This window comes from Phyllostomus hastatus, unplaced genomic scaffold (assembly GCF_019186645.2).
Source record: "Phyllostomus hastatus isolate PE091 unplaced genomic scaffold, TTU_PhHast_1.1 phas_scaffold_216, whole genome shotgun sequence".
NCBI classification, from domain to species: domain Eukaryota; kingdom Metazoa; phylum Chordata; class Mammalia; order Chiroptera; family Phyllostomidae; genus Phyllostomus; species Phyllostomus hastatus.
In genome coordinates, this window is record NW_025334018.1 from 21,912,851 (window position 1) to 21,938,694 (window position 25,844).

Consider the following 25,844-nt stretch of genomic DNA (forward strand, 5'->3'; position numbering starts at 1 on the left):
AACCCTTATCCCACGTTATAAATATTATTCTATATGGGAATACATGTTATGGGCGTGTGAAGGAAGTTGGCATCAGTCCGGAGTGGACAGTGGATGGATCTTGTATTCAGCCCTTGTGTTGGATTAGTAAGGACTCCTGCGCTGAGATTGAAGTGGAATGAATTTTATTCTGAATTCAGCTACGAAGTTTGAGTCACGTGTTACTAAAGCCGCTGGAGGAAGGTATAATACGTTCTATAATCCTCATCCACAAATGATCGAGATGGCGAAATACTACATATATAGAAGTGCAGGGGGCTGAAGGCACGAAAACACGAGCAGAGTCCCCACGGTGAGGCTTTTCCAGCACCGTTTCTCTTCCACAAATGCTGCTGATTTCACTGGGGGGCGGGGGGCGGGGCGGGCGCAGGCGTGCTTTTGACACCTGCCCTTGAGTCTTGCCCTGCTGGTCCTGGCTGAGTGGTACGCCTCCGTCCGAGTCTTCGAGGCTTAGTAACATTGGCAAAGTTTCAGCTTCCTGTGTCAGAATAGCTCGCCCCTGGTTCTTCGTCCCCGGGAGGAGGTCACTGAGCGGCTGGCCCACGCTCGGGACTCTGAGGTTGAAAACAGGGAAATCCGACCGATGTCCGTCCGGCGCAGGGAGGAACGGTCCCGGGGCCCGTCGGTCCCCTGGCTTGTCGCTGTGTCTCCTCAGCTGCTTCTCTTCCCAGTTTTCGAAACACGAAAGTGTGATTTCACTCGGTCCTTCCCCAGGTGCACACAGGACTGCCTCCCGGGGCGGGCACGGGCCTCGGGGGCAACAGAAGGTCTGTGTCCCCTTCCTGTGCGTCACGAACTCTGGGACGCGTTCACTCCACGGGGGTGGAGGGGCTGGGACGTCTCCACAGTCATTTTATAAAGCGCATGCGCCTCAGCTACAGACCCCCCCACCCCCCCGCGGCTGTGCGCACGCTGCTGCGCGCGCGCAGGACAGGAGGTCTTTCTGGAATAATCCTGCCGACGCAGAGGACGCACAGCTCCCCCCCCCCCCGCGGCTGTGCGCACGCTGCTGCGCGCACGCAGGACGGGAGGTCTTTCTGGAATAATCCTGCCGACGCAGAGGACGCACTGGATCTAACGTGGAGGTAGTGCTCCGAGGGCCGCTCGCCCTAACCCGCAGCACGGCGTCCTCTTTCTCAGCTCGCGGGCTGCGTGCGCCCTCTGTGCGGAGCTCGTTCACGCGTGGGGACCTGCGCGCTTCTCTTCTGTGTGGCCTCTGCCAGAGGGGGCTGCTAAGCTTCTTTCATGACGAAAACACTAGAACGTTCCTTCTTTCTGAATGACCGAAAATAGTTTAATCAGAGATCTATTCTTAAAAAGCTGGAATGAATCAAAATTCGAAAGCGTCGGTATTAGGTACATTTATCAGCACCCGACTCTGCTAATTGTAACAGGAGTAGACGTTATCAGACGGTTGTTATTAAGCGCTGTTAATGTTCCGGCTTCTTTTGTAGTTTGGGGTGGGTCCCAGAGTTCTGAGCATGATTTTCTACTTTCACCTCGGTTGTCCCCTGCTGATCAATCCCAGACAGTCGTTCTGTCTGCCAGGGTAAGAACGGGAGTAGTGGTCTGGGGACACAGCCCAGCCCTCGTCCTCCCGCTCTCTCCCTCTGCTTTGAGCTCCCCTCCATCTCCTAGAAACACGGCCTTTCCAGCGGGTCTCCCCACACCGCGTGTCGGTCTGCGCCTGGAAGGTGCTCCCGGTTCTGCCCGCTCTTCTCCCTTTAGCCTGCACAGACCAGAGGACAGTGTTGGGGGGGGACTTCTGCTCACAAGTCTATGGTCCTGCACAGACCAGAGGACAGTGTTGGGGGGAGGGGGGACTTCTGCTCACAAGTCTATGGTCCTGCACAGACCAGAGGACAGTGTTGGGGGGAGGGGGGACTTCCGCTCACAAGTCTATGGTCCTGCACAGACCAGAGAACAGTGTTGGGGGGAGGGAGGACTTTTGCTCACAAGTCTACGGTCTGGAGTGGCAGGCGACCCCTGGGTCTGTGATCTCCGGCCGACTGGGAGCCAGGTGACAGCTGAGCCCTGTTGTCGCCCGAGTCTCTGTAGGTCCTGCCCGTGGAGAGTCGGTGTCCACTGTCCTGAAGTGTGGGATCATGTCCTTTCCCCCTCGTACGGTGTCCTCGGCAAATGGCCGAGCTCCCTTCGGAGAAGGGCTGGCGAGGTCGCTGCAGTGCTCACTGCCAGGCCACCCAGGGCCCCTCTTCCAGGGACCCGCCGCCACGCCTGCTCTCGCGGGCTCCGGACCTGAAAATTGGCTCGTGCCTGGGAACTAAGCAAACTGTTGTGCCTTTTAATCAGGGTGACTCCCCTCTGCCTCCTGATTTTATTCGTCTTCCCCAGACGATGTCCCCTACCAAATCTCCTCCTTTCTTTTTTTTTTTTAATAATCACGTCACCTACTTTACTTTCCTTCTTTTCCCAAGTCTTTTTTTTTTTAGATTTTATTTATTTATTTTTAGAGGGAAGGGAGGGAGAAAGAGAGAGAAACATCAATGTGCGGTAGCTGGGGGCTGTGGCCTGCAACCCAGGCATGTGCCCTGACTGGGAATCGAACCTGCGACACTTTGATTCGCAGCCTGCGCTCAATCCACTGAGCTACGCCAGCCAGGGCCTGTCCATTTTTTAAGGAGGTCCTATCACGATCCTACCATCTGTCTCCATTCTCACCTTTACGGCCTCAGCCCGAACAAATCTCTCTGTCCTCTGGGTAGTCATAGACTTGTGCTGGCCACTCACGCTGTGCTGTAATTTTGTGTGCCCGTCTTCTGCATGGACCTGGTCTGGATACTGAGACAGAGTCCGTCTCATTTCTCATTTTGTCATTAAAGTGCCTCACAGAGAGCCTCGGACGTGTTAATTGAGCCGTGAGAGTTCACCCTCTTGACTTTAAATACACTGGCTCTTTCTTCGCTTCTTTTTTAAGAGGCACAACATGCTTGTGGCCGCTAAGGGCCCCACATCAGTGTCTACGCACACGCTATTATGTATGTGAACTTGCGTGCAAACAGACGACAGTACTTCAACATGCGTGGAATATTATGTGCATCCAGTTTTGTTTTGTTTTTTATGCTGAACATCAAGACTCTGTTCATCAAATGGCAAGGTCTGATTATTCCCCTGTTGTTTCTTACAGATAATTTGCGGTAAAAGCCTTTCTGTGAACGACATGACTCTTCAGACTTTGAAAGCAGAGGGGTACAAAGCCGCTTTCATTGGCATTGGTGAGTAGCCTACTTTTAAATATTGTGTTTTATAATATTTTAAAAAATTTCCTGGGTGTGCAGAAGAAGTGCGTGCCGACACGTCCACGGCCAGAGTTGCGTCTGGCCAGAGGCCGGCAGGCGGAAAGGAGCGGACCAGGAAGACCGCCTGTCTCGTGCCCGGGACGCCGCTGGCCCTTGGCTGCGGTGGCGTCGGCAAGGCGGTGCTGACCTCCCCACACCGGGTCATTGTCACCAGTGAGCATCCCCAGGAAGTGAAACATTTTCAGGTCATGCCCTGGACGCTTAGAATCGGGGCTCGGAGACAGCGAGGTGCTCTAGCTTTCTCTTTGTGATGAAACAAATTGGCTGAATTGGTAATTAATGACAGAATTGGCTTGTCTTCTTGTTCTGTTCATATTTTCAAAATGTTCTAAAGACCACCCGTATCTGGCTGAATTTGAAAGGCGTGGAACCGCAGTTCCCAGAGCCACCTGGTTGGCGAGCAGCTGCCGAGGCGGGTCGTGTGTCTGCGGTTCCGTGTTTTGCCAGAATATCCCCGGGAGGTTGCGTTTTCCTCGGTCCACTCATCCTTTGCGGAGCACCCAGAGAGAACGGTCGGCGTGGCGTGTTCTTTGTCTCCTCAGCGATCGTGCTGTGGACAGTGGACGGCGCGTGGGCGGAGCAGGTCCGCCCCGGAGTCTTTCAGTGTGTCTCCTCTTCGGTTTGCGCACGGCGACTGTCAGGGTCTGCGTGACGACACGGCACAGAGAGGAGGGCGGTCCCGCCGCCTCGGTGCTCACACTCCGGGTGGCACCCCTCCCGGGGTCCGGCCCGCCCGTTCTCCGCCGTTTCTGCGTGAAGGCGTCCGGGGCGCTGCTCGGCCTGTGCCTGTCTCGTCACGGCGCCACGTCACCCCCCCAGGTAGTGGCTCCCACGTCCAGAGCCACGTCTGTCGCTCCCTTTATTTAGATGAAAAGCTGCAGAGAGGGGGGTGCGTGTGCTGCTTCCCAGCTCCTAGAGGTCCACACCGGGCCTCCTTGCTTTCCGAAGCTCAAGCGCCACGGTGGCCGCCGTCTCCCTCTCCCTTGGTTATTTAAGGACAATGTCGTCGTGGAGGTCAGGGGCAGGGGGAGAAAAGGTCTTCTGTCTTCCCCAGGTCCCAGGGTTAGAGGCGTTACGGCGACTCTGGTTTCGCTTTGCAATTTCATAGTTGTGTTGAGGACTTCACATAAACAAGGCAACTGTCTGTCTATCAAGTATATTCCGTTATCGATCGTATCGGCAATACTGGATCAGTGCGTCACTGTCGCGCTCAACAAGTCCCTGTTCAGAAATGCTCGTTTGACAGTCAGTGGGAAATTTGGCCAGGGATGGAAATACTGATGATGTTTTCGAATGTGAAATCCGCCCTCGTGGTCTCCCATGGCTACGGCATATGGAAGGTGTGTTCCGTGGGTGAGGTCGTGTAAGGAACGCAGCCCCGTGAGCTCTGTCCACAAAGAACCTCTGTCCTGAAGACACAGAAACAGCCAGTTCACTGGAGCACCCCCCGGTTCCGCTGCATGAGAAGCAGAGCATCACACAAACTTGGAATAACGAAACGTCTCGTTAGACGGAGTGGTTTCCGCTGTGGCATCATCTTTTATGGGAGGGAGTCCACAGTGGCTCCGTTCTCCCTTTGATTCCGTTCCGTCCGGTCCCCTCACAGGGGTCACCTGCACGCTGCGCGCCCCTCGCAGTGCTGCGTTTGACCCGGCCCCGCGGTGCGCGCACGAGACTGCAGACGGGGGGACCTTTCCCTTCTGTGCCGCAGTCACTGTCACGCTGGGCAGTGAGTCCTTTGACATTCCGGTACAGTGAGTGCGGAGTACAGCTCTGTTCTCTTCCAGCATTTTTATATAAATGTGTGCAAGAAAATCCCATCTTGTCAAAAAAAAGGAAAAAAAAAATAAAAGCTCCTCTCTGTGGAAGACAGGCCACATCGCCCGCCGGGAATTGTCTGTCTGACACTCGTGATTGCCGAGGTGGGGTTCTGCGACCTTCCCGTGGCCAGGCCACTGCCGGTCACTCGGACAACTGTATGTGGTTCTGCTTTTGTTCACTGGCCGTGCTGCTTCTGGGTCGCCATTCAGCTCCGCTCACTGTTGTGCCTGCGTGTCCCTGCTCGGCTGGGAGGAGGCAGGTTTGGGATGCGGATTCTGGGTTGCTCAGGATGCAGGTTAGGACACGCGAAGGAGGGAAAACAGCAGCAGCTGGAACAACACGCACATTTCGTTAGCTCTCCGTCGTCTCACCTGGGAGCCGCCCTCCGCGCCCGGTGCTCATCCTGGGCCTGTGGGCGGCTGCTCGGTCCACACTGCGTCCCCCAGAAGTGAGAGCCAGGGAGGGACCGCCTTTCCTTCCTTTTACGTGTATGACTCAGAAGCCACCGTTACAGACAGTGACACAAAGCTGACGCTTCGGCTGGGGACGGCAGCCCACACGGAGGCATCCGGCGTGAGGAACGCGGGGCCTTGCACGCTGCAGAACGGTCCGTGTTCACGCTCAGCCTCCCTTTTCTCGCCGTGGCCCCCAGTTGCTGTGTTTTTCAGTCGCCATCGGAAAAGAATATTTTTAAACTGCGATGATTCCCAAATACCATTACAGCTGAAGGAGAGATCATTACGGTTAAGAAAATCCATTGAGAGCCTGTGCTGCTACACCCGCCGCCACGTGCCTTCATGTAAATCTCTCGTGCCTTCCCAGAGCCAGAGCTCTTCTCCCTAACAGTTATTCTTAATTAGCGTCGGAATCAGGAGTTTCCAAATGGCACACAAGCAGATGCACGTTCTAGTTCTTGGAGAGAGGAGGGAGGGAGGGTTTCAGACCTCCCTTTACACTTCTGTCCACAGAGGAAAACCGAAGTTTAGGCATTATTTGCACAATTCTGAGTAGATTATTTAAAAATAATAACCCTGAGTTCATTTTAAGCCAAAAAAAGATATGACTATTTTGCCAATCCATTTTTTTAAAAAAAAAATTTCTAATATTGTCTAATCTAGTGTCACTTGTAAGTACTCGGGCGTAATTGTGAGGTGGCTTCCGAGAAATCAGAACTGAGGGAAATGGAATTCCAGCTGAGAGTTCATTAAATCACCACTTAATGAGCTCCTCGCAGCCCCCAGAAGGAGATAAAATAGATGTAGGGCAATTACTCTTTGATCGTATTAGCATGTCTGTAGAAAGTGCGTCTTAATTTGCGGAATCAGGTGATAGGGACTGGTCACCTTTTCCAGGACAGGAAGGGGGGAAAAAGGAGACTCTGAGGAAATACTGGCGGTCCCATGTCACAAAGATTAATAGGTAAACCCATTGCAAAGACCCCCTGTATCACCTTGTCGTGATTCCAAGTTCACCAGGCTGCCCCTGATTCCAGAATAGTTTGGTTCCATTGGGGTGCGGCGCTGATCGGGGCCCTGCGTGCCTGGTCCCTCCGGGGGTTGTCTCTGCTGCCCAGAATCACTCCGCTGCTCTTAGTGATACCATGTGTTTTCATTGAGTTGATTGGGGTGACCACGGTGGCCCACAAAGCCATACAAGGGTCAAGTGTGTGGCTCAACAAAACATCATCTGCACCCTGCACGGTGCACCTACCACCCCAAGCAGGTAGAAAGACCTGTTCTTGGAAAATTACAGGATAAAAAGGAAATTGAGGAAGTTACAAATAAATGGAAGCTTATACACTGTTCATGAATTGGAAGAATTAGCATCATTAAAATGTCCATATTACCCAAAGAACCCTATAGATTCATCCCAATTCATATTAAAACACCAGCGGCATATTTCACAGACCTAGAACAAATATCCCAACAGTTTACATAGAGCCAAAAAAGACCCCAGATAGCCTCAGCAATCTTGAGAGAGAAGAGCAGAGTAGGAGGGGTCACAGTACCTGACATCAAACTATGCTCGAGGGCCACTGTAATCAAAACAGCCTGGCACTGGCGTGAGAGCAGGCACACAGATCAATGGAACAGATTGGAGAGCCCAGACATAAACCCTTGCCTCTGTGGCCAATATTTGACACAGGAGGCATTCCCTTTACTATTGCAACAAAAAATGAGGTACCCAGGAACAAATTTAACCAAGGAAGCAATACGATACTTCGACCTGAAAAGGTGAAAAGAGACACACGCTTCCCTTGTCAAATGTGCTTTTGTGGAGCGTTCTCTTATATTTATAATGGGGTGCCTCAGGGTCTCTGGGATCCCAGGGAGAAGGTGTTCGTCAGTTCCATCCTTTTTAGTGCCGAGCAAGTGGCTTGCCTAAGGCGCCCAGGGATCTCAAGATGGAAACCGAAACCCCGCCGTCCGGGTTCTTCCTCCGCCTCACAGCACTTCTCGGGGTCACCACGGAGAGGGCGGGTGGCCCAGGGGCTTCGGAGGGGGGGGAGGGGCGAGATCGTTACTCATAGAGAAGTCGGAATAGGTTTTGTGGCAAGGTGAGGAAGTAGATGAGAAACGAAAGTTTGAAATGGCGGTCTGTCCTCTGAGGTGGGGGACAGAAGAGAATCGGAAAGAGCAGCCTAGGCAAGTGTGTAATTTTTCAAAATCGGTACAAATACCTTTCCCTCGTTGATAGAGAAATAGTTTGGTGAGAATGGGAAGGATTCCAAGGTGGAACACGTCAGCCAAGTGGATTCCCTTTGCTTTGGGGGTAGGGGTGGGGGCAGGGTGGGGGGGAGAGAGAGAGGGAGAGAGAGGGAGGGGGGGGTAAGAACCAGCCTTTACTCACCCCCTGGCTCACACACACACACACACAGGAAATGGTAAATAAGGAGAGAAAACTGTAGAATAAAGGAGAGAAACTGGACAAAACCCTCTTAACTGTTACTTAACTGATTTTATATAGATTTCTTAAAGATTTTATTTATTTCTTTTTAGAGATGGGGAAAGGAAGGAGAAAGAGGAGAGAAATGTCAGTGTGTGGTTGTCTCTCAGACGCCCCCTACTGGGGACCTGGCCCACAACCCAGGCACATGCCCTGACTGGGAATTGAACTGGTGACCCTTTGGTTTGCAGGCCCGTGCTCAATCCACTGAACTATGTCAGCTAGGGCTGATTTTATATTTATAGCAGACTTTAATACCAGTTTCCTTTTATGGGTGGAAAAAGTGAATAAAATAAAACATTTTATTATAACACAGGGAACAGGAAGGATGACACCTTTATTGAATGTTGTCTTATTGTTTATTTGTAATTAGAACAAAAGTAATACGTCTTGAATTTCTTGCGGTGAAGTTAGTGATTATTTATTAAGTGGATATTCTAGGAGATCTACAAAATTATTATCCCTTTAAGCATATAAAAAATAAAACCAACACAAAGCTGGCTTGAGCTAGTTCATCCAGCTGTAAGTTATCCTCAGGTTGTAATTAAATGCTTTGAAAAGGAGTTAATTCTGTCAGGTCATTGAATAACCCTGTTAGTACATTTTTATGACAAACATATTATTTGCAGAAATACGGGAACGGTCGCATTTCAGCAATTTGTCGTCCTTGGCAACAGCCCGCATTCTGCTTAAGTATAGTGATAGAGTCAGCCACCGTGCTATTAGAGAGTATTATAATTAGGGAAAATGTAGGGCATTTCATAAGTTGAAAATTGAAGATAAATTCTTCTTTGAGCATATCGTGTTCTATTACCAGAGCTTTGTAGTCTGGGCGCATGTGAACACTGGGCGGCCGGATGAGGGTGCTGCAATATGGTGTCCGGTGAAGTGGGGATGGAAGGCATGCAGGCAGTCGAGGCCAAAATAAGAACAGGAACAAAACAAATGGACATGATACGCGGCAAAGGGCAGCCTGCTTCATTCAGAAGCTTGAGTTCTTACGCTGTGTGCATGAATCTCACTTTTCAGGGGTGCAGGCCAACCCCGTAGCGTACATGGTTGGAAAAACAGCGAGTGGAAACGTCTTATTTGCCCAGTTGAGGGATGAGGTCATTCATTCCGAGCTCAGCCTGTAGGCCCATAGTTTAGTCAAAGGAAAGAGGTTCTGATTCCCGCTGAAGACCTAATTAGCCGTATGTTAAAGAACGACAGTTCGGTATACATGGCGTGGGAAACATTTCTCATTAAGGGTTGACCTTTGCAAACTGCAATTCTTCAGAGAAACAGATACCCACAGCACCCCCACGCCTGGCTGTGCGGAGCAGATGCCGCCCCCACACTGAGGCCCCCACCGTGCCTGAGACGCGGCAGAGAGGTCGCTGGGGTCTCTCTCCCTGAATCCCCAGAATGCCCGTTTACCGGCGGCCTGTGCGGGCATGGCTGGTTGTATCGGAACGATGCATTCATTCTGCGAGCACTCACCGTGATCTGTCCTAGCAACGAAAACCTTCGAGATCCGCCGAGTTCCCAGTGGTCGGTCCACTCCCCAGTGTCTGAGTGCCTGGGAGCCCAGCCCCACCGCGCCTCCAACCGGCCGCGGGCCTCTGTCCTGTGTGCCCCCGGGCCGTGCCATCAGGCCCCTTCTCTTCTCAGCGGTGACAATAACATGCCTCCTAGGGTCACACCAATGATTGAGTTAACTGAGTGTGGTGCTTCGTGGCACGGACTCGGCGGTGCTTAGTGTGGTTTCATTAAAAAATCAGGAATGTTCCTTAGAAGAAATATTTGTGACCAGTAGACAGGTTTAAAAGAAAAACCTTCTTAGATAGGAAAACAAAACAAAAGAAACAAAATTAAGATTTGAGAAATAAATTGTGCTTAGTCAAAATGAAAAGTTCTCCTCAAATGAAATGGCAAGATTGGGAGAAAATATTTACAACATACAGGGTGTGGCAAAAGGAGGTTTACAGTTGTGTGTATGGAAAAACATAATAATTAATAAATAGTAACAGAAGAAACTCTGTTTCATGTGTTGTACTTACAACGGTAAACCTCCTTTGGCCCCACTCTATATATGTTGCTGACAAGGGCATTTGCATATTTTCAGAATATGCAAGGGATTCTTTACAGTATGTAAGAGAAACAACCCGATTTAAAAAGCTCGAACAGAAAATGAATATGCAGGAATGGCCAAGGAGCTCATGGCGAGGTGGTCAGTGCCATTGGTCCCTCGGGAAATGCAAGTTGAAGTTGGAAGGCCCAGGAACACCGACAGCTGGCGAGGCTGGGGGTGTGGGGCGCCCACACACTGCAGGTCAGAGGGCGCACTGTTCTTAGGAAGCAGTTCGGTAACTCCTTACGTTGTCAAACTCCCACCTACCCCCATGCCCCGATGCCACGCCTGGATATTTAACCAAGAGAAACAAAGGTGTGTCCACAAAAACATCCTTGGAGAAAACGCCTGTCAGTCGAAAACCGGGAGCCAGCCCAAAGCCGGAGTGCCCGGCCACAGCTGCGTGGACTCCGCACATTCCGGCCTGTCCCCTCGGCGGGCCGCTGCTCAGCACCCAGAGGGAGTGGACGACGCGGGCGCACCTGCTCGGACCTTGTGCCGAACAGCAGAAGTCAGAGGTTCGGCTCGTTGGGCACACGGAAAGGGAAGGACACTGTCCTTGACTCCACGAAGTAAATCTCACTGGGTGCAGAGTGACATGGTGACAGCACAGTGTGGCAACGAGAGACGTGTGGCGTTTCATGCAGGCACGTGGGGTGCCCCAGCACTGTCCGTGACCCTGACGCATTTGTGTCCGAGTCTTTCCTGGGGTGCGCAGGGGAGGCGCGGGAACCTACCAGAGGGAGTAGGAGTTGAGAGGAGAGGAGAGTAGTTGGCGGGAAAGGGGGATCAGAAGGAGGGGTTGTCCCCATGGAGGACGCTGGAGGGCAGGTTTTCGGGGAGCTAGCGTGACAGAGCCTGCATCTGGTGTCCGTGTCCGTGGGGTATTTGATCTCTGGCTGTGTCTTTGGGCTGGAGGGTCAGGCAGAATGCAGCCCACGGGGGCCTGCCTGGCCTGTCAGGGAACTTGGGCTCACTGGACGGAACATGAGAACCGGTTGCAAGGTTTTCCACGCCACGGGCTCTCGGGAGAGAGTGTGAGCTTCGGAGTAACGACTCTGGGCACGTGGGGATCAGCTGGGCAGCTGTTAAGCAATCCAGGGGAGAGATGCTTAAGCTTGAACTTGGGCAGAGGGTGAATCAAGTAATTGATGTTTCAGTCTAGGTGCTTAGATCTTTTTCCTTATGATTTACCATCACAGACCTTCATGAAAACATCAAGAAATAAGTGAGCACTTAATAAATAACTCTTAGTATTATACAGTCTTTTACTTCTAAATTCCTGTAGTTTAGGGGTTTTAATGTCGTATTACTCTCTGTGTACACAGGGTAAAAGTCAACATTATTAAAATAGTCAAAATGATTATTTTCAGCCAAGTAAACCTATATTATCCCAGCATAGGCATTATTGAAATGATGTATTTTGATCAGCATTTGCAAGTTACATAAGAGTATTCCTATAATTACTTTCAAAGCATTTTCTCATATTTATCTCCTTGAATATTAAAGCTCATTAGGAAACATATATTTAGATATGTGGAGGAGATTAATTTATAAAACTAAAATAAACATAACTAATTGAAATGCTTAGTCGAGCATTAACAAGAGTCGAATTCTGGAATATGCAAACAAATGTTTTCTCGGTCTCGTTTTTGTGTTTCGTTTGCTGCAAACGGCAGGAACTATCCGTAGGTCAAAACTAATAGAATCTTGGGACGAGAGACAAGAGACTGAATGATTTCACTCGGTGTGACCCTGAAGATGTATAGGTCCGGAACTAGCTGGCCTTGACCATGTTTAGGGTTTCATAGGATGGTGGTCGCCGTGGGCAGGGTGCTACTGAAGTTAAAGCCCGCCGCTCCCTCAGCAGCAGCAACAGGGGTGGTGTTTCTGATGGGCAGGAGCCCCAGCCCTGTCAAAGCCATAGTCTGCTTTTACTTTACATTTGTCTCCATAACATGTTGACAACTTTCAAAAGTCACACGAGCAAGGCGACTAATGGGGACGACTGCCTATGTTGGAACTCGGAAGTCTAACTGAAAATGGCACATTGTAATACCCTCTGGAATTTCTCGCACGTAAATGCCCGTGGAAAGTGGCAGCTGATTCCGCCTGTCCCGTGTCTTGCTCACTGGTGTGCTCGTGGCGCAAGGGTGGTGAAGGGCTCAGCTGTGCAACAGGCTTGAGAAATTACAGCTGAACTTGAAATCAGGCTCAAGTTCACGCTTGGAAAGTAGATCAGAGTAGGAAAAGTCACACCTACAAATACATTTTCTAGTGCCATTCAGTCTTTTGAAAAGAAACTAGATTAAGTTCCCAGGTATTAACACTAAGCGAGATAGGAAAATTCTTGTTTTTTTACAATTAGTTCAGCGCGACTGCACTTGAAAACGTCGGGCCGAATGCAGGCGTCTCTGTCTGTCCCCCCTGAGCTACTGCTAGATGAAAAGCAACAGCCTTTTTCAAAGGTGAAACGCCCCGAAGAGAAAAGAGGCGGAGGGGCACCGCAGGGGAACTGGGGAGAGGCAGCGGCTGTAAGAGGCGGGACTGAGCACCTGGCGGACACACAGAGGGGGGGGCGGCCCCTGGTGGACAGAAGGGCAGGGAGCGAAGGTCTGTGTGCTCCGGGTGGGAGCCTCCTCCCTTCTCTCTGGGCTCCTGGGCAGCTGCCCACCCCTGGTGGGTCGGCCGTGACAGTGTGCGCATGGCCCTCGGTCACAGGCGATGTGTCCTGATGGCTCCCGAGGAGATCAATAGCTGGTGGAAAACGGGGCCTTTGGATTTATAGATGGAATACGGTCGAGTCAGGGCTCAAGATGTTGCTGTTTTGAGAAGTCCTTGCGACCTGTGGAGACCTCATTCTTGCAGAAGAAATAATGTTCTTCAGCAGTTGTTTTTAATAAAAATTAAACAGGAAAAATCGTCCTTATTTTGAGTTTCCTGGGCATGCTAACCCCCTTTTCATCCTAATTGCCCCCCAAAGGAAAGCCAGACAACTTAAAAAAAGACTAAAAACTCAACATTTCTATTAACTGTCTCACAGCACAAGATAACACAAGTTTGGTCACATTTATATTAAACGTGATCACTTTCAGGAGTTTTTGTTTCTTTCAGTGGCATGAGATGCCGGTACATTTTGGTGTCCATGCCTGTGATAATCGTTTGTTTGCTTCTCCCATAAAAATGTTCTTAAGCCTCTTAGCTTTTATGGTTAAGTCCCTGAAGTTCAATTTTCCTTGTCCAAGCTGAATTTTAGAAATCAGCTTGTTAAAACAAAAACAAAACTCTAAGACTCGGGGAGAGAGCACGCTCCCCTGTGGAGCTGTGGGGGGCCGCTGTGTTTCTGCAGGTGGCACTGGGGGGGGGTGCGGGGGATGGGCAGTGAGCACCTTCCCGGCCGGTGAGACCTGGGCTTCGTGGCCTTCCCGGGGCTGGGCAGGGCCCTGAGCGGAGCCTCAGAGACTCGGTCTCAGCCTCCAAGGAAGAGGGGGCACATGCTGTTTTGTGAAAAAGCTGTGCAATAATTTTAAATCTCAAATCTGTGACGCTTCCTTGTGGTGTCACAAAGGGTCTTGTTGATTGACAAAATGGTCCGTTGCAAAATTGTCAAGGTTTTTTTCTTAGGAAATGCGAGGGCTCAGGTATATTTGTGTATCTTCAAGTAGGTCACATGGATATAGTAAGATCCTTTTATGGTAGGAGCCCCTATTTGATTTTGATTGTTTATTTTTCAAGTTTTTATTGTTTGCCATTTAGTAGTATGTTTTTCTTTATTTTTATAAAAGGTGTTTCTGATCAGTAGGGCAATGTAGTCATGAAATTAGTAAAGAACATACATTTGTTGCTCAGGTTAAATAAGACACATAAAGAAATATCTTTTATAATGTTACTATTCAACATTTTCTATTATATTGATCTATAAGTTTTATATATGGGTTGGCGTCATAAAATGGCTTCAATAATTCTGTGATAAGAAAGTAGTTTGTCTCTCTGGATGAACTGGCAAACTTCATCAGATATTTAAATCTGTGTAATGTACAGTGATTTCATTTCCATCGCCATCCTGGAAGCTCACAGTGTATTTTAGTGTTTAACCGTGGAAATTATCCAGCTGCTTGATGACGTCATCTCAAATACAGTGCGGAAGGGGGCGGGTGTCTATTATGGCCCCACCTCCCGCAACCTGTTTGGCCCTACGCGGCATCTCTGCTTACCCTTTACCTTCTGCGGTGGTCGGGTCCGTTGAGGAAGGGCGGGGGTTGTAACCCGCAGGTAAACCATCGCACACACGCACCCGGAGCACACCCAGAACACTGGTCACGCCAGACATTCCCTAAACTGCTGAAGAGAGCTCCGGCTCTAATTCCTCTCCTGAAGCCCTTTTAACCCCAACCTGTGGTCTCACAACGAAAGGCTTCACGGAGTAAGGACCCGTCCTTGCGCCTGCCCTTGGTTAGGTGCACGTGTGTCGGGGAAGACGCGCAGGTTGGCATGACCACTCACTCGGAACCTGATACAAGTCGCAGATTCTTTCCTATAAAGAGGTAAGAGAGGGGAGGGAGAAGCGACGGAGGAGGAGGCGGGGAGGGGACTGACCTCATGAACTGTAAGGACAGCCCGATACCAGGGTCCGCGGGGGGAACTGAACTCCTGACCGCCAAAGACAGCTTCCGCCCACGCGCATTATTTCATTCCGTCCTCCATCACACCTGTGACAGTGAGCACTGGCCCGGGGCCACGGTCGCCCCCGGGGGGCCCGCGATCGAGTTAGGCGCGCTCTGTCCTCAGGGGAGCTCGTCAGGGTCTAGGGAGAAGGTGATCCCTGTGCTGAGTGCCGGGGAGGGCGGGGAAGAGACCTGGTGGCCACTGGGTGGGCTGGGGCCTTGATTTAACCCGGAGAGCGGGAGCGCGTTAAGGGCTCGAGACGGCTGCGGAGATGGGGTCGCCGATCACAGACACCTGGAGGGACAAGGCGAACTTGACACTGTGGCAGGGACGGGAGGCACGGCCCTAAGGTGGGGGCTGAGCGTGGGAGGGTGGGCAGGAGTAATGATCTCAGGTCCTCCGTGAGGGAGTTTGGGGTCTCCCCAGAAGCTGGGGCGAGGCGCCTGAAATTTGGAACCTGTGTCATCGGGGCCTGCCTGGGATCCCCGGGCTCAGGAGGGTCGCCGCGCACAGAGCTGCGGGGGGCCGGCCTGGGGAGGGCTGGTTGAGACTGGAGCGAAGTGGCGTGACTCTGGGTCCCTTGGGCCTGGACTGGAAAAGCAGGGCCGCGAAGATTCTCATCGGTTTCGTTGTTACAAACTCACCGGGAAAGGGGCCGGGCTGGCGCGTTTAGCGTTCAGCACCAGCCCTGGTGGAAGAGGGGCTACGAGTAACCCCAGAAGGTCCCGTCACGGTGGAACGGAATATTTACAGAGGATATTCTTTATGGGTGACACGTGGTCACCTCCAGCTCATTAATTCGCGGGAGGGCAGGAGTCTGAAGTGACTGTTGGCTTCGGAGCCTCAGCATCTGGGATGTGTTAGTCACGGAGCCGGGCGGCACCAGAGTGTGCGTTCAGGGCAAGAAGACGGCAGTGATCGCTGCAGTCTGTCTGAGCTCGCCGCACCGGTACCGGTGTCACCGGGCCGTGCTCGGGCGGTGACGGACGCCGCTCACATCAGCCGCCTTCCCTTCCACCGTGAGGGCGGGAAAGGCGGTCTCCGGTGGCTCGTCATCCATACAGTCGTCTGTCTCGCGTTACACGCCGATCCTTCTCCTTAGTGAAGAGAAATAATGGGGGAAGATTTCACATTTGTCTCTAATTTTGCTCCAGTTCCTTTCTGCGGGCTCAAGAACCACCGGAGACAGACAAATTGCCCTTCGTCGTCTTCCGAAATGAGTTTAATAGCTGCAGCTAAACATTGAAAAAGTGCACCCCTACACCTGCGTTCTGGGAAGCTGGTGTGTTGTTAAATACATTCACGGGAACCGAGCTCGCGCTATAAATTTATTGTTTGCGTGGGTCTAATTTTAGAGGGATGTCACGAGTGCATTTACTTGCCATTTTAGATCTGCAGTTTGACTCAGCGCGGGGTGGAGCGCTGTGGCACTCAGAAAATACCCCACCGCTCAGGGGCTCGGTTGTAGAGTGTGCTACGCCGTGGGAGGTTTCACGTTTCTGAAACTGGAGCGGCGAGTTCGGCGGGCCAGGGACTGCGCAGGGAGTGGAAGTCGGACTCGGGAGGGAGGCGGCTCACGGCCGGCGGCCGGCACCCGGCACCGGGTGCTGATGGGGCCGATAGCGTCTGATTAACGAGCGGCGGCCGCGCCGCCGCAGGTGCGCCCTGCGCGAGCAGTGATTTATCGTTTCTCAGGCAGTGGAAGCTCGCGGTATCTTGCAGATGTGAGTCCGTGTGCCTGAACAAAATAAATGAGATCCGCACGTGAAAAATGAAAGCACATTACTTGTAAAGGACGTGTCAGGCGCGGGGGTTTCTGCTCAAGCGCACTCTGTCCCGGGGACCGGAGCGCCGACCGTGGGCGGGATCCTGGCGCCCGTCACCCAAGACGCGAACGAGGGTTAAACTGAACGTGGCGCAACACGCCTGAATGTCCGAGTGCCGCATCGCGTCCAGCCATTAAAGCCGCACGGATGTCTTATGCATGAAGACGGATGAACCGCGGGCACTTCCAGCAGCAGCCCCCCAGCCGGAGACGGGCTGGGAGGAGCGAGGTGGTCACTGAACCCCCCGCGGATTCTCGGGGCCGAGGGTTTCCGCCGCAGCTGCCGGGGCCGGACGTTTGCCTGATCGACCATTTTACAGTTGAACGGTGGTTAGTTGGGGGACGTGTTGGATGACAAATCCCGGAATGCAGTGGCATAGGGGCACTGTAGGAAGTGCTGCTGGGGAGCCCTCGTGTGTGTGCATGCGTGTGCATGCGTGTGCATGTGTGTGCATGTGCACACGTATGCGCGCACACCCCCAGCCACTCACTGTTGCCCAGGCAACGATCGGACTTTCTCTGTAGATGTTGTTACCTTACAGCTCACCTTACTAAACGACTATTTCCCGAAAATAAGACCTAACCTTCTTTCAGATGGCCGGTAACCGGAGGGCCGGCCACACTGGGCTCAGCCCGGGGAAGGACACGGTGCGAGAATAAACTTGGCTCAGCCGAGGCGCTGCCCCTGAGCCCTTCCTCCTCCTGGGGTCCCTGAGCCGTGACGGGGGTCTCCTCGCCCCGGAAAGGCGCGTTTGCCAAGCCGGGGCCGTAGCTCTGAGGAGCCTCCTCCTGCTGCTCAGATGAACTGGACTCAAGGAAAAAGGGAGTCGTCGTCACAAACAAGCTACGTTCTGCAGAGGAGAGATGTTTCCGATACGCGTTACAGACTTTGAGGGTTGCACGTGGCATGTTTGACGGATCAGAAGCTCAGCGGGGGCGCCGGTGGGACCGCGGCGGCCTCAGGGGCGAGCACACGCTGACTCCTGATAGAACGCCCTGTGGGGCGAAGGAGCGAATGACAGGACGGGCAAAGGACACGTCCCTCGTGGACACTGTGCCCACTTACTCAGCAGTCCGCAAAACCCGCGACCGTCGCGCCAGGCCGTGGGCTGTTCCCGTCCACACTCTGTCTCCCGAACCAGCCCTGCCCTGGGCGCCCTGGCTGGCGGGGGCCAGACATGAGATACATCACGAGTCCTGTCTGAAACGCTCTGAACAGTGATGTGAGTGAGGAGGGGGCTGTGAGGCCGCCTTCCAAGGGGAGGGGGGAGCGGGGGTCCCGCTGGCTGGGCTGGTGGGGGCGGAAGAACCAGGTGTGTGTTTTAGGGGCCCCCTCAGCAGCTGCGTGGGAGGAGTGGTGGTGGGGATACTGTGCCCGGTGAGAGTGACAGTGACACAGAGGACGATGACTTCCGATGCCTCTCGGGAGTGCCCATCGCTGCCTGTCACCTGCTTCAGCCTCTCCCCCTCTCTCTCTGCTCCGGGGGCGGCCAGGGCCTGCACTGAGGGCTTTCCGTCCCCACGTGGGATCGCTCAGCCACCCTGCACTGCCGTGGAGAGCACACATGGTGACCCCCGACTGGCGGTGAGGCGGCTCCAGGCCGCCCTCCCAGACCTTCCGAGCCGGCTCCGCTGAGCCGTCAGCAGATTTCAGTGCCGCCTTCTGAGTCCCACACACAGATACTCAACTCGCTGCCCTGTGGTGGGGTTAAACACGTGGCTCTGGGCGGCCACAGAAGCATTCGAAGGAGGGAGAGAGGTGTATTGTGAGTAACTTGTGCAGACAAAAGCAGAACGAGAAAAAGAAGTGGGAGGGGATTGAGCACCATCGACAGAAAGAACTTCTGTCATCTTCCTGTTTTCTGAAATTCGCTGAGCCTCCCCGTCGGGAATGTTTCCCTCTCCCCCTCTGCCGCCCCGTAAATCAGCGTCAAGTGGGAACGGGCCCGGTCGTCTCGAGAGCTCCGGCGCAACCGAAAATCTCCGTCAAGTTGACTTCTTCTCCGGGCTGAATGATTACAGCTTCCATTCATTAAAGACTAGAAATTGCTTCCTCAATTAAACTGAAATGTGTAGGCAAACATACAGAAACATAAACCTCCTCGACTTTGGAGTTCTCTTAGGAGCCCTTGCTGAGATGTCACGTATTAATGTAGCCTGATGTTCATCCCGCACATCACACATCGTATGGGGATGCGTCTTCCCCCTCATTATGGAGATAGGACCCATGGAGACCAGAACGGGGATCGGGGCAGACTCAGGAGGAATCGGACAAGAATCCAGAGTAAATAAATGCAGGGTGCTGGTTTCCGGTTCTCTCTCTCTCTCTCTCTAAAATGAGTCTGCCGCCCCGGACAAGTCCCGGCCCCCTTCCCAGGTCCCGGGTGCGGGGTGGTCCACCGGGGGTGAGAAGCAGTGGCGCAGGTGGGAACATGGACAATTCCGCGGCGATCTGCAGCCCGCCTCAGTGTGAGTGGCGGGAGCTGACGGTGATGCTCAGCCCCCACGCCCCCAGCACCGAGCGCTGTCTCGGCCCCACGGAGACGCTGGCCGCAGACCCCGTATTCCTTACTTGGGTCTTTCGTGAGAAGAGTCGCACCCGAGCCAGTCCTGCCCCGAGAGTGTTTCTCTCCGGGTTTGGCACCTCTGACCTCGCATCGTGGGAGCATTGTTTTAGGCCCACTCTGGGGACAGAAAGTGGCACTTGGTGATTTATGCCACCGGAAGGAACTGGAAAGCACCAGGAAGAGAAGTACAGTTCTTCCTTCATTCATCGGTGGCCAGAAACTCGTTTCTGTCCGCTCCCCTTTTGTTCCTGTCTCCGTCTCCTGCTTTTCTCGCCATGGTCCTGTGTGCTGATCGCACGTGTCTCCAGAGGGCGCCTCCCCCGCCCCGGGTCACCGGCTGCGAGCACACGCCCACCATGGGCTGTGTGCAGTGCCCGGTGGTGGGGGGGGGGGCAGGCAGAGGCTGGGACCTGGGTGAGGCAGGCCCTTGTCCCCCACCCAGGCAGACGCGTCCCCACGGAGGGCCATTCCGTCTGTCCCCGTGCGAGTGCACGTCCGCCAGGCAGTCACACCTGCGTGTGAGCGAGTCAGAAGCTCGGGGTCACTGTCGCATCGGGGAGGCCGGGTGCAGTGTGGCTGGTTTGATGAGCGGATGGGGTGAGAGCGCGTGACTGGCCCCCACCTCTTGCAGGGGGCTGACCTGTGAAGTGACAGCAAACGAGAGTGAACAGGATCTTGAAACGACCTCTCAGAGCTCTGGGCTGAAGCGGCCGAGTCAGGGGCGAGTCGTACTCTCCTGCTGTCCCGGCGCCGGCCTCTGTGGCTTTTCTGCATTTGTGACTGTGTCGCTCACCAGGGGAGGTGTCCCTGCTGCGTGGCGGGTCGGGAGCCCAGGGCCGTGGCAGCCGCAGCGAACGCGGACTCTGCCTGACTCCCCACGTCCTCCAGGAGAGCTGCCACTCCGCAGGTGCAGTCGGGGACTCGGATGATCTTCTAAGAGAAGACAAACGTGCAAACACACATGCCTCTGCGAGCCGCTGAGAGCGATACGAAAAGATGCTAAATGCGGCTACAGGACCTGGGCAATGTCCTTTTTCCTGCGTAGGGATTTCTTCTTAACAACAAAGGAAAGAACGTATAGTCTTTAAGTGGGGCGCCTCGCTGCCTAGCCTGACTTCGCTCATGCTCTTCAGTACTGTGACGGGTTGTCGGCTACACGTGCGGAACACGCGTGATGCTGCAGAAGCACAGTGCCAGCCCCCAAGTCTCCGTTCGCTCGAGCGGGGTAAGAACCAGCTGTCCCGTGACGGCTGGCCTTATCAGAGCCGCCCAGAAACCCCCTCGGCTTGCCTAGGCCTGGGGAGCGCGGTCTGGTGACGCATCCTTGTGTTTGAGGACCTAATACGGTCATTGTTTTTTTAAGGGGTCCGAAGCCCCCCTCGGGCTTCTTAAAGTAACAGTGAGATACATGGGCAGGGCCAGCGGTGTGGCGATTGCTGGGCAGAGGGCAGTACACGGGGGCTAGACGGTAACGGGAAAAAGACAATAAAGATTAAATCAAAGAAAGAAACAAACAATGAGATCATTGGAATCAGAGTCGTAGCTGGAAATCTCATTCCTCTGTTTAGTTACCAATTATGAGATGAAATCCACACAGACGCTCACCATGACCCAACCTCACAGCCGAGGGCCGGCTGCTCTCCTGTGGGCGATGAGGCCGCTGGCTATTGGGTAGAGTCCGTCCCTCCGCTGGTCCCTGGACAGGGGGACTGTCTTCTAAGCCTTCCAAAAACCCAGCTGTTTCCTATTTCTGCTTTCTACAACGCACAGCGTTTGCAGTCTCCTCTTTCCAAAACCTGTATAACAGGTAAGAAACAGACAGCACGGGAGGAAGCAGTAAAATGCACGTGCAAAAGTGGTAGTTAATACGGAGCACAGTGCAATCATTCCGTTCCTGTCTGAGCCAGGACAGTAGATGACAGACAGTAATAGAATTAAAAAAAAATTGAATACACACATTTATTTTACAATAATGGAATTACCAGTAAGGGGTAAGGAACGAGGATTTGGTAGATGTTTATATGCACCAGTCATACACAGTGTCTTTTCAGATCATCACAGCAGAGTAGATCATCTCAGGCAGTCCTGAGAGTAGACAGGCGTGTTCCTGTGTCATCACAGGGAGACTGATGCTAAATTATGTAAAAACTTGATTGCCATCCCACAGTGAGGAGATGGGGGAGCTGGCCCAGAGCCTCCCGGGTCCCCGTGTTTCCTGCCTCCTCGCTGCCTGTGGCTAGACCCTGCCTTAGACGCTGGCAGTCGGATGACGTACTCCCGCCACTGTTCTCCGGAGAGCAGTACGTGCTTACAGCCCCCGCAGTATGCATGGAGTCACTACGATGTCGCCTCCTAGTGTGAGGGTTATCCCTACACAGTGCTGGGAGCTCTATACTTAGTCCTTGCGTTTTCCCGGCTGCATAGCCCATGCCGTCAATAGCAGAGACGTAGTCGGCACAGGGGTGGCCGCTGATGAGAAAGCAGCTTCTCCCAGGTGGCTGAGCGAGCGGAGGCCAGTCCCCACACCTGCAGAGCACGCCCGTCTCCCTGCGTCAGGCACAGCCGAGGGGCAGGAACACAGGTCTCTGCCCCGCCCGCCCCGCCCCGCCGGACGGGGCCCACGAGAAGGGGCATGCGTCTGGAGACGGTGTCCGTGAGGTTCACGTCTGTGACTCTCTGCTTCCCAGACGAAAACTCTGTTGCAGGCTGAGACCACACAGGAGACCGTGAGCAGCCTCTTGCTGGGAACACTCAATGTCAGTGTCGGGCGAGGCACAGGGGCAAGGTCCCCCGAGGCCAAGTTCAGAGGTGGCGCTGGACGGACAGCGTGGTGTGTGGGCCGAGCACGTGCTTGTCCTGGGCCCTTTCAGCACCGCCCCACGCCCCTCTGTCCTGCAGCCCCTGAGCCCCGAGGGGCCCTGTCCTGGACTCCCACGGAGTCCATCTGGGAGAGGTGTGGACCGAACAATTAAAAAACTCCCCGGTAGTAGACACCGCCTCCCTTAAAACCCCCTGGCCGGCACCCTTCAGGGAACCAAGTCCCAGCCGCTCTTTGTTTGGCTTCAGAAAAAACCACCATCTCTTTTCTCTCTTTTGACCTTTTATCATTTTTTTCCCCATCTTGGAGCAGAAAGCAAGCCCTCGCCTGCTGTAAAGCCCTTTCGTCCCTGGCCTTGTTTCCGTGCGCCGGCTGACTGCGGGACGCTGTGTTGTCGGAAAGAGAAATCTTTCCCTCTCCGCTCTTGGGAAGGGAGTGAGAGTTACACTGACAGGATGGGTGAGTGGGGGGAGGGTCTGTTTGTAAACACGGGGAACCACAAAGCGCACAGGCAGGCGGACAAACGGGTGGAGTGAGGAGCTCACACCTCACCTGAGACCGAACCGGAGGGGGTGGGAGAGGAGGCCTGCTCGGGGCTCTGGGTGGGTGGGGGAGAAGTGGGTTCCTTTAGGAGAGAAATGGGTTTTTTAGGAGAGCAGAGGTAACGTTTCTGGTTGTGTTTATCTATGCCGCTGTGGGTGGTCTTTCCAACTTCAAGGCCACGAGAAAGAAATTCTCCTCTGCCCCTTCTGCCTGGGCACAGGAAATCACCCCGAAGAGGGAGAGCAGGGCAGCCTGTTCCCCAGAAGTGTCTGCTTCTGGTCAGATAAGAAGAGCCGTCTTCTCAGCGCTTTCCTTCTCCGCTGGGCATCAACTTGTGCAGCTCAGAGTGCTCCCTGCACCACCTTCGGGGTTCCCAGGGGGTCCTCGCCCGCCGCGTGAGTGGGGCTCCCTGGCGTTTTCCAACACAGCGGAGCGCGGGCCCCCCCACACCCGGGATTTCTGAGGGACGTGGAGCGGGGCGTCAGGTTGTCCAATGGGACGGCCAGCACCCTCACCGGGGGGTCCCCTGCGTGGCGTGAAGATGATGAGAACTCGGAATTCCACTGGTGACAGGAGTCAGAGAATTCAGACTTGAGGGGACGCGGTGGGAGGCTTTTGCGGAGACAAGTAAGATTTGCAAAACAGCCCTTACTCCTCTGAGAGCAGAGGAGCGGCGGCTGGATGAGGAGAAGCAGAGCTTTGTCACCGATTGTCGTAATCATGGGAACACGAGTTACATATTATTCACGTTCAGCTAACCATGTCCCCTTTCACGTGAAAATAATGTAAGTAACCCTGAAAGTAGTATTGTCAGGCACCCAAAACTGTGAGTAAATGGTTTCTAAATTGTCTCACGGTTTTATTTGGTAGAGTTTTTATCTTTATTTTTTTAAAAGTTGCTTTGCCTTTTCCCCATTCCCACTGAGTCCTCTTACACGCCCCACCCCCGCAGCCGCCACACTGTAGCCCACGACCGCGAGTCCTCTTTCCTCTTTGCCGGATCCTCCGCCCCCGACGGTCTCCCCCGTAGCTGCCTCTCTGCGCTCTCCCTGTCAGTGCGTCTCTGCTGTGTTTACTGGTTCGGTGTGTTCCTTAGGTCCCACTTAGGAGTGAGATCACACGGTGTTTGTCTTTGTCTGACCGGCTCCGTTCACTCAGCATACCGTCCTCCAGGCCCGTCCATGCTGCCGCAAAGGGTGGCATTTTCCTCTTCTTCTTTTTTTTTCTTTTTTACGGCCAAGTAGTGTTCCATTGTGTGAATGCCCCATAGTTGTTTCATCCACTCATCACACTGATGGGCACTTGGGCTGCTCCCGCATCCTGGTGATTGTCAGTAATGCTGCAGTGAATGTAGGGCGCTCATGTTCTTTCCAGTTAGCGTTTTGGGTTCCTTCAGACATATTCCCAGAAGCAGGATCGCTGGGTCAGAAGGCAGATCTGTTTTTAACTTTCGGCAGGGCTTTTCAAACCCGCAGCATGTTCAGAGTGACGTGAAATCTGCAAGGTCAAGGCTGACTCAGGGTCTCACAGCTGCAGGAGGTGGAGCCAAGACTCGGCTCTGGTCCCCACGACGGTGACCAGTGCCAGGAGCGAGGGGGAGCGGCCGGGGGGATGAGCCGGCCGGCAGGAATGGTGGGGCGCATGGAAGGAAAGGGCGAGAGGGATTAGTGTTACTTACAGCTTGAGTAATTGATATTATTACTCTTATACCATTGATACGATGATGTCTCTTTGGCGAGTGACTTGGAAACTGGTTCACGCTTAGCATAAGGAAGTGAGAAGGAAGCCAAGAATGATGTTAGGGGGTCCGTTTTACTGCTTTTTTTTTTCTTTTGGCAGAAATTGAGTCAGAGACCAAGTTAGTTTGTGGGATCGGTGGCAGTTTCAACTTCAGGCGTGTTGAGTTGAGTCAGTATTAACATTAGTGTCCTCCCTCCTCAGCTGTGGGACATGTCCTTGTGAACCCGTTCCGTGTGTATACCACAGGCACAGGGTGCTCAGTTTCAAGCAGACACACCCCTGTGCTTGAAGAATTCCAGGCATCCGTGTACTTCAGAGCTGGAGAATAATTTCAAGGCAGTGTGTAAGCAAATCCACGTCCTGAGTGGGGATCGTACTGGGGGTCCCGAGCTGGAGTCACCATGCCTGATACGTTGTCCACACGTCACCCCGTGGAGGGGAGCTGCAGAGGCAGCGGCATACCCACCCCCTGCCCGGCCGGCCGCACGTGGGCCCCCCAGCCCCTGGCGTGTGGACAGGCGTCCTAGGGGAGGGGCTGCAGCCCCGGCAGAGGCTCCAGGAGGACGGATAGTCTAGGCACCACGGAACCCCTCCCGCTCTGGAGGCTGTGGCCTGCGTGTGCCGCCGCCCAGAGCCTTCCGGGCGTGGGACCGGGGCCCAGGGAGCCCTCCCAGCCGCCCCCTTGCGGGCAGCGCACTGCTCAGCAGTTTCTCTTCCTGTGCGCGGCGCCTCCTCGCAGAGTTGGACACCCCATCAAAATAAACAACATGCTTCCTCTCCCGGGTTGTTTGCATTGTAAGCCCTTGATCTCCAGCGGTAGATTGAAAGGCTTTGTCTCCAGTTAATAGAATTTCAGGCCATTGCAACTGGATGGGGGGGATTCAGTTTAGTCCCCAGGGCCTTCTCCTTGCCCCCAAGCACCTTGCTGTTGGAGTCGTGCCGCACTCGGACCTCGGCGGGCTGTGCGCCGCCGCCGCTCTGTGAGCCCCAGGGAAGCACGCGGGCCCACGCCGGCCACCGTGTTAGACGCCGTGAAATGCTCACCCGCCGTTTTTCCAACGTGCTTCTCCGTCTTCCCATGTTACTGTCGGTCTTTCCAAGACGCCTGTTAGTAACCATCAGGTCTTCTGCTGGCTTGTCCGTGTTTTCCTTTTCTCCGCCTTGTGGGTGAATTTTTCAGATCAGTTCACATAAACAGACCATACCAATATGACCTTATCTTCCTCATTTCTCACCTGTGTTTCCTAGTCACTCCCCCACAGTGTATCCGCCCTTGAGGTTCAAACCCCCTTTCCTTCACTGAAGCAGCATGGAAGCCTCAAGTCTGACCACTCCTTGGAATTTCGCTTCCTTTCTGTGAATCTCTGTGCATGTAAATATTAATGAAAACCATGTGCCTTTTCTTCTGTCGATCTGTCTGTCGTTAGTTTAGGTCACAGGTCCCAGACGC

The 25,844-nt window shown here is 53.6% G+C and overlaps 1 protein-coding gene across 3 annotated transcripts in view; it reads left to right on the top strand.

The window, feature by feature from the left end:
- The window catches only part of DPYD (dihydropyrimidine dehydrogenase), a 461,487-nt gene that overhangs the window by 170,028 nt on the left and 265,615 nt on the right, over positions 1–25,844 (top strand). For all 3 annotated transcript variants that reach the window (XM_045816671.1, XM_045816673.1, XM_045816672.1), the window contains one exon: positions 3,185–3,272. In XM_045816671.1, coding sequence (XP_045672627.1) covers positions 3,185–3,272 — 88 coding nt within the window. The remainder of the gene's footprint in view (positions 1–3,184; positions 3,273–25,844) is intronic.